At 34.7% G+C, this 18,627-nt stretch overlaps 2 protein-coding genes and 1 long non-coding RNA gene across 3 annotated transcripts; 1 reads left to right on the forward strand and 2 right to left on the reverse strand.

Annotated features, from left to right (window-relative positions):
- Nucleotides 1–1,006: 1,006 nt before the first annotated feature.
- LOC143606530 (uncharacterized) lies at nucleotides 1,007–2,368 on the forward strand. Its single transcript, XR_013148760.1, has 2 exons — nucleotides 1,007–1,197; nucleotides 1,984–2,368. It is a non-coding gene; the product is annotated as an uncharacterized LOC143606530 (long non-coding RNA).
- Nucleotides 2,369–2,393: 25 nt separating this feature from the next.
- On the reverse strand, nucleotides 2,394–2,696 carry LOC143606529 (uncharacterized protein At1g15400-like). The gene has a single exon (XM_077082276.1). The coding sequence runs from the start codon at nucleotides 2,694–2,696 to the stop codon at nucleotides 2,394–2,396; it is 303 nt and encodes a 100-aa protein (XP_076938391.1).
- A 10,712-nt stretch (nucleotides 2,697–13,408) lies between these two features.
- Nucleotides 13,409–16,117, reverse strand: LOC143606531 (zinc finger CCCH domain-containing protein 39-like). Its single transcript, XM_077082277.1, has 3 exons — nucleotides 15,857–16,117; nucleotides 14,586–15,272; nucleotides 13,409–13,712 (listed from the first exon to the last, which is right to left on the reverse strand). The coding sequence occupies exons 2-3, from the start codon at nucleotides 15,253–15,255 to the stop codon at nucleotides 13,501–13,503; spliced, it is 882 nt and encodes a 293-aa protein (XP_076938392.1). The 5' UTR covers nucleotides 15,256–15,272; nucleotides 15,857–16,117; the 3' UTR covers nucleotides 13,409–13,500.
- Between the last annotated feature and the right edge of the window lie 2,510 nt (nucleotides 16,118–18,627).

The raw sequence follows: 18,627 nt of genomic DNA on the forward strand, positions 1-18,627 counted from the left end.
TTATGTGAAAAACTCATGTCGTGTATGGTCAATGGCAAAATTGAGCGATGCCATGTATACGTATATCATATTGCATAATATGATTTTAGAAGACAAGGGCAGAGCAATATGCCAACACTACATACCAGGGATCGTTCCAGAACAATTCCCTGAACCAACCGAAGAGCAACGAACGCAAAACATTCACGAGCTCACATCAAGTGAGATACATAACCAACTTAAGGCGGATTTAGTTCAACACGTTTGGATAATCGTCCTGTTAAAGTCGAAGACGAGGACGAAGACGAGAAGGAGGATGGGGACGAAGACGAGGAGAACGAAGACGAAGATGAAGACAAAGAGGACGAAGACGAAGATAACAAATAGATTCGTATGTCTATATATATATATATTCTTTTTATTTTTTGTGTGTTTTCTATTTTGATTATAATTTATTTTTTTATTTAATTAATTTAATAAATTTTAATAACTTACTGGTTTTTGTATTGTTTAATTTAATAATAAAAAATAGTGACATGGCAAAAAAAACTACAACATTATTATACCCAAAAAAAACTTATCATTTACTGATTGGACGACACGTGTTGTAATTCACGTCAGCTGTACATTTAAACATCTAAGATATTAATAAAGCAATTACATTTTTTATTTGTAATAGTCTATCACCAACTAGAGGTGTCTACTGGCCGAATTGAGTAAAAGAATTTAATTAATAAAATAAAGGAATGGGCATATGTGGATGCCATCATAGCCATATGAGGATGGTGCAATCAACACCCATATAATTGTGGCATGATATAAATACTTAAGAAAAATATAAATTAACCACGCCACCATCACATCACATGCAATTGACATTTAAATAATAATTAAATTTCCAAAGGAGCCATCTCTTTTGAAACCTCTATTGTCTTTTATCAAAATTACAACATTATGCAACAAAAAACAGTACCTTGTGCCCAAAAAGCTGTACCATGATTGGTTTTTGTCAAGAAAATACACCAAGAACAAGAAGATGCCTATCTTATAATTGCCACTGATTTCATTGATGGTACAACTCCATAATGCATCAAAGTACAATCCTTTAATGCATCAAGGTACTTATTGGAAACATTCAAGATCGTACTTTGGGATTCTTTGCACATCAAACCTTTTGAGTTTTGACACACCCACAAAGTAAAGTATGAAAAAATAAGGGTCATGTTATTCATACATCCCTTTTAGAAACTTACACACCCTTTATACGATCGTATAGGACCTAATGGAATAAAAAAACAAAAAAAGTACACATGCAGACGTAGTGTACGAAGTTTGACTGTATCGTATGACTCCCATACGATCATATGGAAACAAAAAAATAAACAAAAATTGAATGACTTAACCGTGCATGTTAAAACCAAACGTGAAATACATGGATAAGAGTTTTATTATTTTTTTGGGATATTTCTTTTTAATGTATTAGGGATGTTTGAAGTTTAGTTATGATGTTATTTGATATTTTCTTTTGCATATTTGTATCTTGTTATTCTATTTATTTATCATATCAAGAAAGTTACACCAAGAATGTTGTGTATGAATTGGTATAGTATTCATCTAGAAAATTGGGTTTATGCTACATATTTTTCCTCTAAATATACGTGTCTCGCGCCGAACGAACAGGATAAATAACTAGTTATACATTATAAAACTTTATGTCGATATGCCATACTGAATTTGAAAATTTAATATATATGTTTGTAACAAATATATAAAACTTCTTTAAAAAGTTGCAAATTGTTACAAAAAAAAATTAAAAAACAAGTCATACGATCGTATAGTATCCATACTATCGTATGGAATGTTTCTGGATAGCAGACAAAGCCTGCGAGAATCTGACAAAAGCTGAAGTCCTATACGATCGTATAGGACTCATACGATCGTATGTGTTTCAAGGATGTTTGAATAAGTCAAAGGATGTGTGAATAACCAAAGCCAAAAATAAAGATCTTGATGATTCATCCACAAATTCTTTCAACACAACTCATAATACCAATCCTTGTGATTGTGATCCATTCCAAAATACAACCCTCAATGCATGAACATAAATTTGGGGCTTCTCTATACAAGACACACTCATAATATGGAGAGAAGAAAGAATTGTATACACAAACAATTACAACAAGAAAGAACACAAGAAACTATAATCCTACATAAGACACCATCCCAAGAACACAAAACTAGAGTTTCCCATGCTCCAATAATATCTTTGTATGCATATATAGATATAGAGATGTATCCCATGAAACTAAACCCAAAAGTATAAAAAAAGGAAAACAAAGACTGATCCACAAACACCCAACAAAGAACAAGATAGAATCAAACTCACCCACATGAATATTCAAGATTTCCAAGATTCAAGATTTATGGGTGGGTTTAGATTTGTGTTTGTTGGGTGTGTTTTTGTTGGATTTAACAGGCTTTCCAAACATGGCACAACAGCCAGAGACCTTAGGAGATGGAGGGTCAACAGTGGCTTCAACTTCAACAGATTTGTAAGGTCTTGGTTCTGATCTCTGTGGCTCATGAGTTTTGTCCTTGTCATTTTCATCCTTTGGCTTTGTTGGTTTAAGCTCTCCTGAAAGCAGTTTATCATCCCAGACAAGCCCAGAAGAGCCTGATCTTCTAAATGATATCTCTGACCTTGGTAAAGCCTCCATCTCTCTCTAGCTTTAGATTTCTCTCTCTAAAAATGAGTTTGTGAGGGTATATGTAATGGTGGAAAGATGAAATCCAGTGGGGTGGGGTGGGGTGGGGTGGTGTTGAAATTACAAGATTGTCCTAACTCTTGAGGTCATTTTCATATTATGTAATTGTAAATTGTAATGTAATTGTGGCACTTAATGGATTTTATTTTTATTAATATTATTATGTGTAAATTTTTTTATTTATTTAATAAAAGATGGAGGTCGGTTGAAAGTTCGTTGTGTAGCAGGGAGAAGAAGTCAAAGGAGGAATGCCAAGATATTCAACACTCTGTTTAAAAGTTTGAAGAGTGGGGCCCATCTGCAGAGGCTAATTTGGAGCGTTGATTGGATTTTGGCATAGGTGTCAATGCTTGAATGTGTGGGGCAGGCACATGTCATTGAATTGAATAGTAATTCATGTTAGAGCATAGCTTGTCCTGTTTGAAGGAAAGAGAAGATTTAGGTGAAGGAGAGACGTGTCAAGTGTAGGAGAGATTGAAGGAATTGTATTGAAATTCCGATACAGTTCTTTGAAGAAAAAGAGAGGAGAAGGGGGAGAGAATGTGGGTTTGTGTGGGGTCAGTGGGTGAGTATGAGAAAGATAAATGGTTTATGTATCAAACCTCTTTATAACATTGGAGATGCCCTTATATTTGGGGAAGGACAACGTAATTCTCAAATAAATAGTTATGTTATGCTTACTAATCTAATCTCTATTAATTTATTTTATTATTATTTCTGGGTATATACATACGCTCGGTCGTCATCGGTTAAGCGGTCCTATAAAAGGAAGTATCTTGATTAAACACTCGTGTAGAATATCTATATGTCGATACCCAAAATAAAATGATTGATATGATAAGAGGGGTGTATAACTGTAGATTATTTTGATATATCGATGTCTAATTTATATCATATTAGCTAAATTACGTATATGCACTTTGTATGATTCGAACGCTTGCCATTTTGATGTGGGAATTGGTACACATACTTACAACTCAGCTTACGAACTCGATTTAGATCTAGAAACAGATCCGCTCACATATCTGGTTGCGTGAAGTTAGGAGCGAAGACTTGCCACTAGAATTTAAATTCAAACGTTCTTAATTATATCGTTTTATTTAACGTTTCTTGTGTTTTATCTTTTCAGTTTTTATCTTTATCACTAAATTTGTTGAAACACTCATATAGATACTTTTGATTTGAAAGTAGAAGTTGATTATTTTCTTTGATTAAACACAATTGTTGTTTGTTCTTGTTCTTCCATGTTCATCGATCTCTACTTCTCATATTGGACCTATATAAGTTGGTATTAGAGTTAATTGATTATCAAAATGACTTTGGTTGTTGTGCTATGTTTTATTATTAAATATTAAAATAAATAAGTTAATACCAACGGTCAAAACGGTTAAAATATAGAATTCATGTGAATGTAGAAGTATTGTATAAGTCATAAATAATATTGAATTTGTTAATTGTTTTTTATTTATTTATTCAAAGAAAGCATGAGATCTGCCCTGCAATGGCGTTAAACTAAAAAATGTGTCATGTGGTAAGCTTTGGGGGCTTGACCAATCATTAAAAGTTTAAAACAATTAATTAACATAATTAATGGTCAAATTTTCTTCGAAATTCCAATGGAATAGTCGGCCTTGAAGAAAGGATACCAAATTTGTTGTCATTCCATTTACAAATGGTTTGTCTCCTATTAACGATACTCTCCAACTAACCAACCTAAATTATTAAAATTGTGGTTAAATTTTATTTGAAAGATCGAATATATTAAAACAAAAACGGGAAACATCTAACCATCAGCTATGAATTGAGCCCAAATGAATAGAAACGGAAACATCTGATGTTGCTAAGCCATATAATATATTTTGACACTGTGGGATTTAAATCATAAATCTTCTTCTCTAACCTTCACAACATATGCATAGAACAAGTAGGAATTGGATATAAGCAAGTGTTAGTTATTTGAGTCAATAAAATCATTTGCTTCAGCATATCATTCCTTTCATAAATATTCTATCATAGCCACACCAAAGTAGCAAGTTCGGCATAGTGTTTAAGCCAAAGTCGTGTCTATCATGTTATTCATTATGCATTGAGGAATTACCATATTTTTGTTTTTTAGTATCGCCTTAATCGTATCATCTTTCTAACATCAAGTATCTTGTATCATTGTTCTCGTATTCTTTACACATAATTCAACTCATTTGGTTATCTTTATTGTATAATCATGTTATATTTGTCGTGTCATCATAAAGCATGTGACATTAAATCATGTATAAATATCTAACACAGATGTTACTCATGTATAACAAGGAATTTAATGTGAGAATGCACGCTAGCTATCATCATTGACTCGGGTGAAGGACAATGAAAAGTCGAAAACAGTGAACAATTTGTTTATTTGTTGTCATTGTCTTGGTCGAATAACGCTTCTAGAATGTGACTAGCCGACTAGCCGTATTGTTGTCATGTACTAATCCACGGTGTATGGCTCAAAAATCACCACACCAAAAACCTTCACATAATAATGGTGTTTAGAGTATGATGTGCAATTGCTACTTTAAGCTTATCTTGTAAGTTTTTAAATTATTACTTAAGCTTATCTTGTAAGTTTGTAACACAGTCACAATCTTAAGTATATCTTGTAAGACATTCTTTTTGTATTGGCGTAATTCATGTCGTGGTCATGTCCATCGTCTATTGTTGTTTTGATGTATTTCCATCATACGTCATAACTCATAAGCATATATATGCATTAAAATGTGTGTCTACGTGAACCTAGTTGGATTCATAAACAATCAAACAAGGTATGTAGTTTTTAGTCGGAAAGTCAAAATTTCCAAATAAAGAACTATAAAACCCATGCTTTTTTTTACCTTCTACGTGACTTATATGACCCATTTGAGAATTGCATGAGTTGTATATAATATGCATATCTTGTGAAAACGCGTAAAGCATGTCAACATAACACAACACATAGGTTATTGAGACCACATGTCAAATGTATCCTACTATCAAAGTTTCCCTTTTCGGACCACACATGACTGGTGTTAACTGAATGCGCGCACACGACCCGTGTAATATATTTTCTCAAGAATGATAAACGATGATTAACGCACAACTTATAAATAACCGACTTATATTATAACCAGAAAATATAACTCAAAAAAAATGATTACAATATCTTTGGTGGTGATTGTTGTGTTTGTTGTGTTGTTGTTGTGTTGTATATAACACTAACTTTGTACATCTATTTATACTAGTAACCCAACTTGGTCACCAAGCATAATATGTGGTCACCACTCAACTTGGCCACCAAGGTGAACTTGGGCAACAAGGTCAACTTGGCCAACAAGGTGAACTTGGCCACCAAGCATATGGAATGTTTCATAATACCCCTTAGACTTTAACCGACTTGTTAAAACCTCTTAGGCCCGGTTCACCGACTTGTGACCCGGAATAGAAATTAATCCAACATTCACTCCCCCTAATTTCTGATTCGGATTAGTAAGGTCTTTAACTCCAAGTAACTCGCGCATCTCCGTGAACTTGATTCTTGCGAGTGCTTTAGTGAGGATATCAGCCCGTTGCTCTTTCCCGCTAATGTGCTCAACATCTACCTCGCCGTCGTTGTAGCAATCTCGGATAAAATGAAAGCGAGACTTTATATGCTTTGTTCGGTTGTGAAAAACCGGATTTTTCACAAGGGCTATTGCGGACGAGTTATCAACTTTCAACACAACTTTCTGCAATGCTTCTCCAGTCAACTCGCTCAACAACTCTCGGAGCCATACAGCTTGACATGCAGTTGTTGAAGCCGCCATGTACTCGGCTTCACACGATGAGAGTGCAACTGTCGCTTGCTTTTGTGAGCACCATGTAATTGAAGATTGCCCGTAATAAAACACGTGGCCAGTGGTACTTCTACTATCATCCTCATCTATATTGTGACTACTATCACTATAACCTACAAGTCGTTTAGACCCGTTCTTCCCGTACTTGATCCTGTAACTCGTCGTTTTCTTCAAATATCTCAATAGGTGTCGTATTGCCATACCATGAGATTCTCGTGGGCTTTGCATATATCTACTAACAATACCCACAGAGTATGCCATATCCGGACGAGTGTGTAATAAATACCGTAAGCAACCCACTACCTTTCGATACTCGGTTGCATCGAGTTCGACTTCATTCTCGGCTTTTGAGTATTTCACACCATGATCCATCGGGACTTGAGACGGATTAAAGTTTTGTATACCCGTCTCCTTTAGAATCCTTTTGGCGTATCCTTCTTGTGTAATTACTATCCCGTCCTCTTGTTGGACTACTTCGATTCCGAGATAGTAGGTCAATTTCCCGAGATCCGACATCTCAAACTTGGTCGCCATACCCTTTTTGAAATCGAAAATTATACTCGAGCTTTACCTGTCACAAATAAATCATCCACATACACGGCTACGATCAAAAAATGTTTCCCATCCATCTTTCGGTAAACCGATTGTTCCTTGGAACATTTTTGAAATTTCATGTCTCGTAGGATGTTATCGAGCTTTGTGTTCCAAGCTCGGGGAGCTTGCCTTAACCCGTACAAGGCCTTTGACAACTTGTAAACTTTTGCCTCCTCGCTTTTTTTCTCGTATCTTTCGGGTTGTGAAACGAACACAACTTCTTTCAATTCACCACATAAAAATGCCGTTTTTACATCAAGATGGTGGATTTCCCACCCGTTAGATGCAGCAAATGCGATTAGTAGCCGAACGGTCTCGATTCGGGCTACCGGAGCGAAAACATCATCAAAGTCAATCCCGGGTTGTTGCACGTAACCCTTTGCAACCAACCGAGCTTTGTACTTATTTATCGTTCCATCCGCATTTCGTTTGATTTTGAACACCCACTTCAACCCGATACATATTGCACCCTTTGGAAGTTCGACTAACCTCCATGTTTCATTCTTGTTTATCGAATCGATCTCGGTATTCATAGCACGAACCCATTCTTGGTTCGACTTAGCCTCAAAATAGCTACTCGGTTCACCACTTGCTGTAAGAAGCAATTGCTCATAGTCAGAGTCAATATGTAACACATAATCTTCTTGTAATCTTCTTGGTAAAACTGAGACTCGGGTTGAACGTCATAGACCTGTTTGGGCCTCATTTTCACCCGAATGGACCTGTGACCCATTACTCGTCGACTGAACTTGAGAGCGGGTTGAGGAATTAGGCCCTATATGACTTGGTTCGGCTGAGTCGTTGGACTCGGGTTGAACCGATGATGTAGGTTCAGAGCTTGGGCTACCCGGGTTGCTTCTAGACGTTTCTTCAATAGTGGGTTTGATTTGACCAGATCCATTGTCAACCGCACCCCCCCCCCCCCAACAATAGAAAACATACCCGGCTCATAGTCATTCTTCTCGACTTTCTTTACCCAATTCCACCCTTTGTTTTCGTTAAACACAACGTCCCGACTAACAACAATTTTCCGGGTGTTCGGATCGAAGAGACGGTATGCTTTTGAACCCGTCTCCGACCCGAGATAAACGAGTTGTCTTGAACTATCATCAAGTTTCTTTAGATGTACACTATCAACTTTAGCATGCGCCATGCACCCAAATCTTTGATTGCAAACACACGGGAGCTCCAATTTTCATTCATATTTTATAGAGTCGGTTTTCGGATCTCTTGACCTTCATGAGTAACCTCCCGTTCTCATCGTACATGATCAGAAGATCGTGTTTCATCCGAATTTCACATCCGGACTCCGTTGCTTGACCGAGACTTATTATATTATTTCTTAACTCCGGAATATAATAAATCTCGGTTAGCAAGTCTTGGTCACCCGATTTTCCTTGGAAAAGAATTGAGCCTTTTCCCTTGATTTGAACAAATGACCCATCTCCGAACTTAACCCTCCCGGTTATGTTCTCGTATAACTCTAAAAAATACGACCGGTTTCCCGTCATATGATTACTTGCCCCATTATCCAAATACCATACATCATCTTCGACCCGCTTGGTCTCGTATTTCTTTGGTATTAGGTTTTGTTCATTTAAGAACACAACTTGATGCATATACGCCGCATCATCAAAAATTTCACGGGCTTCAGTTTTGTTTGCTTCTTGACCCTTTTGAACTCGGTTCGGGCAACCAGATGCAAAGTGACCACACTGGTCACATCGGTAACATAAAATCTTTGACCGATATTTCTTCACCCTTACTTTTCCCCGACTTGATGACCCTTGTTCGGTACTAGGGGTTCGGTATTGGCCATTGAAACGGCCTCGACCGCGACCTCGACCTCCTCGTCCTCGTCCCCCATTAGATTCAAAACTTCTATGACTTGATGAATCATTTACCGAATAAAAGTTTACCTTGGTCACCCCCTTGAATTTCTTCTTCTCGGATTCGCTCCTCATAGGCTCGGAGTCGGCCTACAACATCTTCAAATCCCGTTTTATTGAGATCCAACATTTGCTCAAGCGAAGCAACCATTTGAATATACTTCGATCTTGGGAGACTTTTGAGAAACTTCTTTACCAACCTTGCTTCATCTATAACTTCGCCGAGAGCCGCTGATTTCGAGGCAATGCTCGATAACTTGCTCACAAAGTTATCTATGGAATCTGACTCGTTCATCTTCATATTGTCAAATTCCATTGACAAGGTTTGGAGACGTGCTTCTCTAACCCGTTCGGCAGCTAAGTGTCGGGTTTTAATCAAATCCCACATGGCTTTAGCAGTTTCTTGATCTCCAATTTGCATGATCAAGGTTTCGGGTATGGATTGAAACAACAAGGCCATAGCCATGTCATTTTTGTCTTCATTGGGGACACCCGAGTTGATGGTGTCCCAAACATTGTGAACTCTTAGGACTACTTTCATCCTCATAGCCCACACGGTATAGTTCGTTGTAGTTAACATTGGACATTGAACGGAAGATGGCCCGTTCACTTTTCTTTGGCGGTGGCGGTGGAGTCGTGTCACCCATGGCTACTCAAACCCAACTTGTTTGAATAAAGTAACAACTGAACGAACTATGCTATCGACAATGACAACAACTTCTTTGGGAGATCAAACCAACTTGTTCAATCAACCACGACAACAACTTCTTCAGGAAATCAAACCAACTTGTTCGATCGAGACACCTTCTTTGTTGGCCGTTAATTATCGCGTTCTTGAACCGAGATCTGATACCAATTCAAGAATGATAAACGATAATTAACGCACAACTTATAAATAACCGACTTATATTTTAACCAGAAAATATAACTCAAAAAAATGATTACAATATCTTTGGTAGTGATTGTTGTGTTTGTTGTGTTGTTGTTGTGTTGTATCTAGCACTAACTTTGTACATCTATTTATACTAGTAACCCAACTTGGTCACCAAGCATAATATGTGGTCACCACTCAACTTGGCCACCAAGGTGAACTTGGGCAACAAGGTCAACTTGGCCAACAAGGTGAACTTGGCTACCAAGCATATGGAATGTTTCATAATACCCCTTAGACTTTAACCGACTTGTTAAAACCTCTTAGGCCCGGTTCACCGACTTGTGACCCGGAATAGAAATTAATCCAACATTTTCATTGTGATTAGTTGCGATTAAACCTTTAAACCGTTAAACCCGTATTAGTAAACCCTTTTAACAACGATATTCAATTTATTTTGAAGATTTCTCAAAACGGATCTATATGTCGATACACAAAATAGAAGTTGATAAGATAAGAGGGGTGCATAAATTGTTTGATATACCGATATATAATTTATATCATATTAACTAAATTACCTAATATGCACATTGCAGGATTTCAACGCTTGCCATTTTTATGAGGGTAATTGGTGCAGATACTTATGACCGAGATCACAACTCAATCCAAATCTAGAATCGGATCCGCTCACCTATCCGATTGCGTGAAGTTAGGAGTGAACACTTGTCACTATAATTTGAATTCAAATGTTCTTTAAGTATATAGTTTTATTTGCTTAAGTTATCGTTTCTTTGATGTTTTATCTTTTTAGTTTTTATCTTTATCACCAAGTTTGTTGAAACTTGAAACACTTATATAAATACTTTTGATTTGAAATTTGAAGTTGATTATTTTCTTTGATTAAACACAACTTTATTAGTTCTTGTTCTTCCATATTCATCGATTTTTTACTTCAGATATCCGATCCATATCAGTTGGTATAAGAGTTATTGGTTATCAAAATGGTTCTGGTTGTGGTGCCATATTTATTATTAAAAGTTAAAATGAATAAGCTAATACCAACGGTTAAAATATAGAACTCATGTGAATGTGCAAGTATAAGTCATAAATAATATTGAATATGTTAATGGTTTTTATTTATTTATTCAAAGAAAGCATGAGTTCTGTTCTGCAATGACGTTAAACTTAAACATGTGTCATATGGTAAGCTTTGGGGGCTTGACCAATCATTGAACCAATTAATTAAGTTAATTAATGGTCAAATTTTCTTCAAAAATTCCAATGGTCGGCCATGAAGAAAGGATACCGATTTGTTGTTATTGAGTTTTCAAATAGGTTGTCTCCCCGTTAACGATACTCTCCAACTAATAAACCTAAATTTTTAAAGCCGCAGTTAGATTTTCTTTAAAAGCCCGAATATATTAAAACAAATACGGGAAACATCTAACCATCATCTATGTGCTCAAATACATACAAACGGAAATATCTAGCATTGCTAAGCCATGAACCTGATGTATTTTGACATTGCGGGGTTGAAATAATAAATCTTCTTCTCTAACCTCCACAACATATGCATAGACCAAGTAAAAATTTGAAATTAGCAAGTGTTAGTTATTTGAGTCAATGAAACCGTTTGCTTCGGCACATCATTCCTTTCATAAATATTTTATCATAGCCACGTCAAGAGTAGCAAGTTCGGCATAGCGTTTAATCCCTTAAAGTCGTGTCTATCATGTTATTCAATATGCTTTAAGGAATTACCATATATAATATCGTCTTAATTGTATCATCTTTGTAACATTATCTTGATAATTGTATCATTGTTCTCTATTCTCAATCTTAGTGTTGTCACGCGAGGTAGACCATCGCATATGATCTTTACACATAATTTAATCCATTTGTTTATCGTTGTTGCACAATCATGTTCTATTTATCCGTATCATCATAAAGCACATGGGCATTAAATTATGTATAAATATCTAACATAGGCGTTACCCATGTATAACAAGGAACTTAATGTGGGAATGCACGCTAGCTATCATCATGGACTCAGGTGAAGGACCACGAAATGTCGAAAACAATGGACAATTTGTTTGTTGTCATTGTCTTGGTCGAATGTTGCTTCTAGAATGTGACTAGCCGTATTGTTGTCATGTACTAATCCACGGTGTATGGCTAGAAAGTCACCTCGCCAAAAATCTCCACATAATAATGGATTTTAGAGTATGATGTACTATTGTTACCTTAAGCTTAATGTCTAGTAATCATGTCTTTAGTAAGTCCATTGTGTTATCATCAGTAACTTTATCTTGTGTGTTTGTAACTTGACTCTTTTAACTTAAAAGAGCTTAAACTTACTCGTCAGAGTCATGTTTCTAACACTTGAGCTTGTTTATTATTTTCTTATTTTATTTATCTATATTTTAATTTGCTATACATATTTATGATTATAACTTTTTTATATAACATAATATATAAAATATATGTTTCCTTTTACATAACATCAAGTATTATATAATATATGTTTCCTTATATAATAATATACTCGCTTAAGCTAGCGAGCCTACTCAAGCTCGAGTTCAAGTCATTAAAGTGCTTTAATAAAAATGCAAACTCATATAAGTTCTTGCTATATTTGAACTTTTAGCAAACTAATCTTCAATAACTTACGGTCAGCTCAGTTCACACGGTCACGCTCCTAAGTACCTCTTGTAACACGCTCTATTATTATTGACGTAATTCATCATGTCGTGGTCATGCCCATCATCTGTTGTTGTTTTGATATATTTCCAAGATTAACTGCTCCTAGTTGGATTTATAAACAATCAAACAAGGTATATAGTTTTTAGTCGGAAAGTCAAAATTTCCAAACAAAGAACTATAAAACCCATGTTTTTTTCACCTTCTACATTACTTATATGACCCATTTGAGAATTGCATGACTAATTGTTGCATATAGTATATATCTTGTGAAAAGCACATAAAGCATGTCAACATAACACAGCGCATAGGTTATTGAGACGACACGTCAAATGTATCCTACTATCAAAGTTTTTCCTTTTCGGACCACACATGACTTGTGTCAAATGAATGCACACGACCCGTGTAATATATTTTGATTTGTGATTATTTGCGATTAAACCATAAACCCTTTTAACAATTATATTTTGAAGAATTCTCAAGACGGTTCTAATATATTTTCTGAAAATAGTTATCGTAGGATGGTTGATAACTAATTAGCAGTTAACGAAAATAAGGCTCAAAATTAAATTTCAAAATTAAATTTCATTCTAAGCCTTGAGATATCGATCCACCTATTTTAGGGTTACACAGTTTATTCAATTTGGTTGATATTTGGTGATAGAGATGAAGGTGAAATTAGCAATAAGAACACACACACAACTCATTCATGCAGAAAATTATCTAAAATATTCAAGAACCAATGGAAAACAACATGCAAATGAGTTTTATTTGGAATAAGAACCAAAAAACATATAAAATCCAATACCAAAAAAGATCAATTTATTTTACCTCCACTGGCTTTTAAACTCTAGTTAACTCAAATCATCTTCATCATCACCGATCCAGTCTCCATAGATACCGCTCAGCTTCCTATTTGCTAATTTCAAGAACCCTTTCCCAATACCTTTCCGTGCAACAGGAACCGCAGTGGCTGCTGAACCAGTAGCCAATGGTTCGGTGGTGGGACAGTTGACCATTTGGGCTGCAACCGAACCGCTAGCATGTCCAGCGGGATTGTGTAGCTCTGACAAAAACAATTACAGTGTTATTGACGCTTACAAAGATGCATCATAATGTGCAATTGCATGATATGTACAAGTGCATGTGTGTTGCGTGTTCTAACATGAACAAAAATAAGAAAAATTGTTCAAAAATCAAGTAATAATTGTATTTTCACATCTTTATATCAAAAAAGACCAAAAGCTCCCATCTTTATATCAAAAAAGACCAAAAGCTCCTAGCTTTATATACAAGAAAACACTTATGTGGACCCGAAAATATAGTGAAAGTTAACTATCAAGTTCCCATCTTTATTAACTACAAAAACACTCCTGCAATACTGCAGAATTTGTCATTACTACTCTTACAAACTTGTGAAATATCTATCATATATACCAAACTCAAACTAAAATATATCATATATATAATATACCATTAAAAACTAGTTGGGATATCATAGTTATCCATTTCATTAAAACAAGTCAATAGATGGCAGCTTTACCCTTATTTCTCTTCAACTCAAAAATATCATATTTACCCATTTTTAACTTGAAATTTTCGCTTCTGCCTGTCAACGATATTTTCTTAAATTGTGAGATTTATCTGTTTCATTAAACCAAGAAAATATACGCTCGACTTTATTAACAAGTTAATATGTACCGTTCGTTTAAGCTAATATAACTAAAGTAGATTTCATATATATATATATATATACACACACATACATACATACACTTATAATCTTGCAAAATATCATATACCCAAATCAGACTTAAAATTGAAATAGTCAAATAGGTAAATATGACATTTTAACTAGTTTTCAAGGGTGTATATGATATTTCACAAGAGTACTTTTCATTTTATTATCACATATATCACAAATTGAATGAATTTATACCTGCAAGCCCATGAGCAAAGTGACATTTATCTGCAAATATGCAATGGCCAGTAGTTTCCCATTTGCCACAAATTTGAGTTTTCCAAAAATTCGTCTTCACTCGCGAGCCATCTTGATCAGTCTTGACAGTGGTAAAAGCATCTTGACCGCCCTCGGTTTTACTTTTACCATAGTCAACAGCAGTTTGAATGTTGATCACAGAACTCTCTCTTGCTCTTCCATTATCCATTCCTGCTTCAACCTTGAACTTCGCAGGACTTTCATGGAGAAAATTACACTTTTCTCCATACGGGCATTCTTCCCCGTTAACAAACTTTCTACAAATCCGCATTCGGTGAATTATTTTCTGATCATCATTCCAGTTCCCACCTCTATTATTATTATTACCATTATTATTGTTATTATTATTATCTTTCACAAGTTCTTGCCAATTTGGCGGCGGTTCACGCAGATCATTAGGGCCATGAGCGAATGTGCAGCCGTCACCATTACGACAGTTTCCTTCTAGAAACTTCTGGCATATTCTAGTCTTGTAGAATATGTGAGTGGTTCCTCTATTCACAGGGAGGTTTGAGAAGGTGGATCTTTGACCACCGGGGCGGAAAGATGTTGACTTTGCAGGGTTCATGTTGACTTCAAACTTGGAGTTTGATTCATTTTGTTGAATCATTGTCAAAGAATCTGAATCTGGTTAATAATTACAAAACTTTGGGTCAAAATTCAGTTAAAGACATCAAAAACAGTACAACACACACAATGTAAGTTAATTACATGGTATAAATTGCTAAAAATTAAACCTTTTCAACTCAAATCATACAAATTATAGGGATTAACTTATTATTTTCTAAGAACTGTAATTAGAATCAGTACAGTTGCTGCATGCATACAAAAAATAAATAAATAAAAAACAAGACATTAACAGTACAATAATCAAGAAACAGAGTACATAATAATCAAGAAAGTTTAAAAACTCAAGATTTCATTTTTATATTTTTATATTTTTATATCAAATATGATTTCATCAAATCATCTTTTTCAGAGTTTTGTGAATGCAAAACTTTTACAAAATTTTCAAAATTATAAATTTGGGCCTAAAATCAAATACCCTGAAATGTTTTTACCAAAAAAACCTTAAACTGATAATGAGATGATGATCAAAGATCCTTCATAGGCAAATGAATCAAAAAGATTAAAATTCAAGACTACATGGATCATAACTTGGGGTAAAATTAAAAACCCATAAAAAATGATGTAAAAAAATAAAATCTAACCTGTGCAAAAAGTTGACAATCAAGTAACTTTGCTGGTGACTTTAGAAGAATAATCGGCGGCAAGAACAAAAAATGATGAAACCCTAAATGGATTAGTGAGAAAGATTAAGAGGTATGTATGTATTTAATATGTACACCTTAATGATAAAAAAGTAAATGTAATTAAGGAAAATATATGCAATCTCTGTGTATCTATGCATTAATGATTTTTACATAAAAGGAATGTGATATCCATGTGAGTTTGATCTAGAAGATGACTGCAATGGAGGTTTTAGAGGGGAATAAACCCTAAAACCTTCTTTCAAACGGCTAAGCAATATTCATGGGGATATTCATTAATTATTATCTTAGTTATTTAAATTTAAATTTAAATATGTGCAATTAAAGAATTATCCCAAGTTTACCAAAAATGAAAATGATGAGAAATATTTGTATTAGAAAAGAACTTTTTAAAAATAATAAAGATAATGAAAATTATAACTAAAAATTAATAAAAAAACGAAAAAAACAAAAACACAAAAGTGTTTTCACCGTCTTCCTCGTTCTAAAAAACACAATGTTGAAGAAAAAATTATTGTTTTTTTTTATTTTCGCCATTAATTGTGTTTTTTGTCTTTAACATTGTGTCTTTTTTATGGCGAATTGGATTTTAAGAATCTCAACTTAATGCAGTTGGCCGATAATAATTTCAACTTAAAAGATAGTTGTCATTGGTCCCAACTTTTACACAATTTGTTTTCATTGGACCTAGGTTAATAAAAACTTAACGGGGTTAAGTTTTTTCAAATTTCAAATTGATGTTTTAGGGCTTTCGATCGGAATGAAGATACAAATCGATTGATGTAAAACTTACCTCGAAACGGTGCTCTAAACAGCTTTATTTTTATTAATTAAAAGTTTACACACCGTAATCGAAGCATCCTTTAATCGTTTGGATCACCATTTTGATGTAAGTTTTACATTAATCGACTCGTGCCCTCATTCCAAACAAAAGCCTTAAAACATGAATTTGAAATTTGAAAAAAACTTAACGGCGGGGGTCCAATGAAAACAAACGGTGTAAAAGTTGAGACCGATGACAGCTATTTTCTAAGTTGAAATTATTAATGGTCAACTGCATTAAGGTCATCATCAACATCATCATCGTACACAGTATATCCCACCAATAGCAAAATTATGGTAGGGTCTGAGGATAGTAAAATGTAGACAGCCGTACCTCTACCCCAGAGGGATAGGGAGGCTGCTTCAAGTAAGACCCCCGGCTCGATAGAAGTTTTGCATCAAGCCTTGGACATAAGGCACATATCACTCAATCATCAGGACTTCGCGCTGATTGGTGCATGTACCCTTGTCTTTCGGCTATCAGCGTCCCCACATGATGTCTGATTAACCTTCCGCCACTTTTAACGTTATTTTCACGAGATTAGTAAAATAATGTTAAAATTAATGCAATTTCACTTTTGCGCGCACCGCAAGCAGAGCGTGTCAACTGCATTAAGTTGAGACTATTAAAATACAATTCACGTTTTATTGATATTGTGTTATATTACTTAACATTGTGTTATATTTTGTTCGACATTGTGTAATATTTTGAGATCTATTGTATCATTTTTTACTTATAATTGTGTCTTTTGTTAATTTTCGTCATCGTGTCTTTTCGTTTTTTTTTTTTGGAACAGGAATTACGGGGAAAACATTTTAGTTTTTTATTTATATTTTGAGTTATGATTTTAAAGGGGTTTTTTTCATGACTACAAGTATTTCTCACACTTCTCATTTTTGTCTCCCTTTGTATTTTAACTTTTCACTATCCTATATGCCTACTATATAATCTAGTAACGGCTTTTGATTACTTAAAATCGAAACCGAATCCCTTAAAATATAAACCAAACTGAACAGAGTATCGTAATTACGGATTCCATGTAATGTAATACGGAGGCTTGCAGTTTAGGAAGTATGAACTCTTACCATATATGTTATCATTTGGCTAGCATATCAACCTCCAATCTATTGTAGTCATATATGTATAAACTTAAATATTTGGTAACTATGGTATAATTCAGGATACGCTATTACAGGCAATGTTGTAAAAGTATGTCTACAAGGCCGAGTACTCTTCGAGTACTCGTTACAAGGTATGGTGTCGAGGGGAGTTTCTTTAAATCCGCCTAGTTACTAAAAATTGGTCAAATGTGGTCAACATTAGCCAGAATCACATCTAGTCGGTTAAGTTGGGTCTATCTTGACTTAAAAATACAACATAATTCGTATTTCTATAATATTAAAGAACGAATATCAATTTTTTATTAATGATTAACCTTTTTTAGAATAATTTAGTTTTTAAAAATGTATTTCTCTTATTTATATTGATATTCATTTATTTGTTATAAATATTAGTAAACTAATGATATTTGAAATATATATATTACCCAAAAATTAATTTCCTTTATATTTATCATGTCTGGGTACTCTCCGAGTACTCCCCGAGTACTCAGAGTACTCCCTCCAAAGGGGTCGGTCGCCTAGGGACCGCCTAGCGACTTTTGCAACATTGATTACAGGTATAGATTACTTTGCCCCATCCTTAGCTCATTTTCTCTTATTGTACTATATGGTACTTCTTAGATGCATGTGAAATTACAATGAAAAGTATTGATGATCAAGAGACTCTCTTAATCATTTATACAAAATGAAAGTGCTAATGAGCTAAAAGTTGAAAGCAACATCTAATAGAAATCGTTGCAAACAACTGATAAACTAACTTAAACAAA

This window comes from Bidens hawaiensis, unplaced genomic scaffold (genome assembly GCF_021521415.1).
Source record: "Bidens hawaiensis isolate Kalapana, Puna unplaced genomic scaffold, B.hawaiensis_p1.1 tig00075181_1, whole genome shotgun sequence".
Lineage (NCBI taxonomy): Eukaryota > Viridiplantae > Streptophyta > Magnoliopsida > Asterales > Asteraceae > Bidens > Bidens hawaiensis.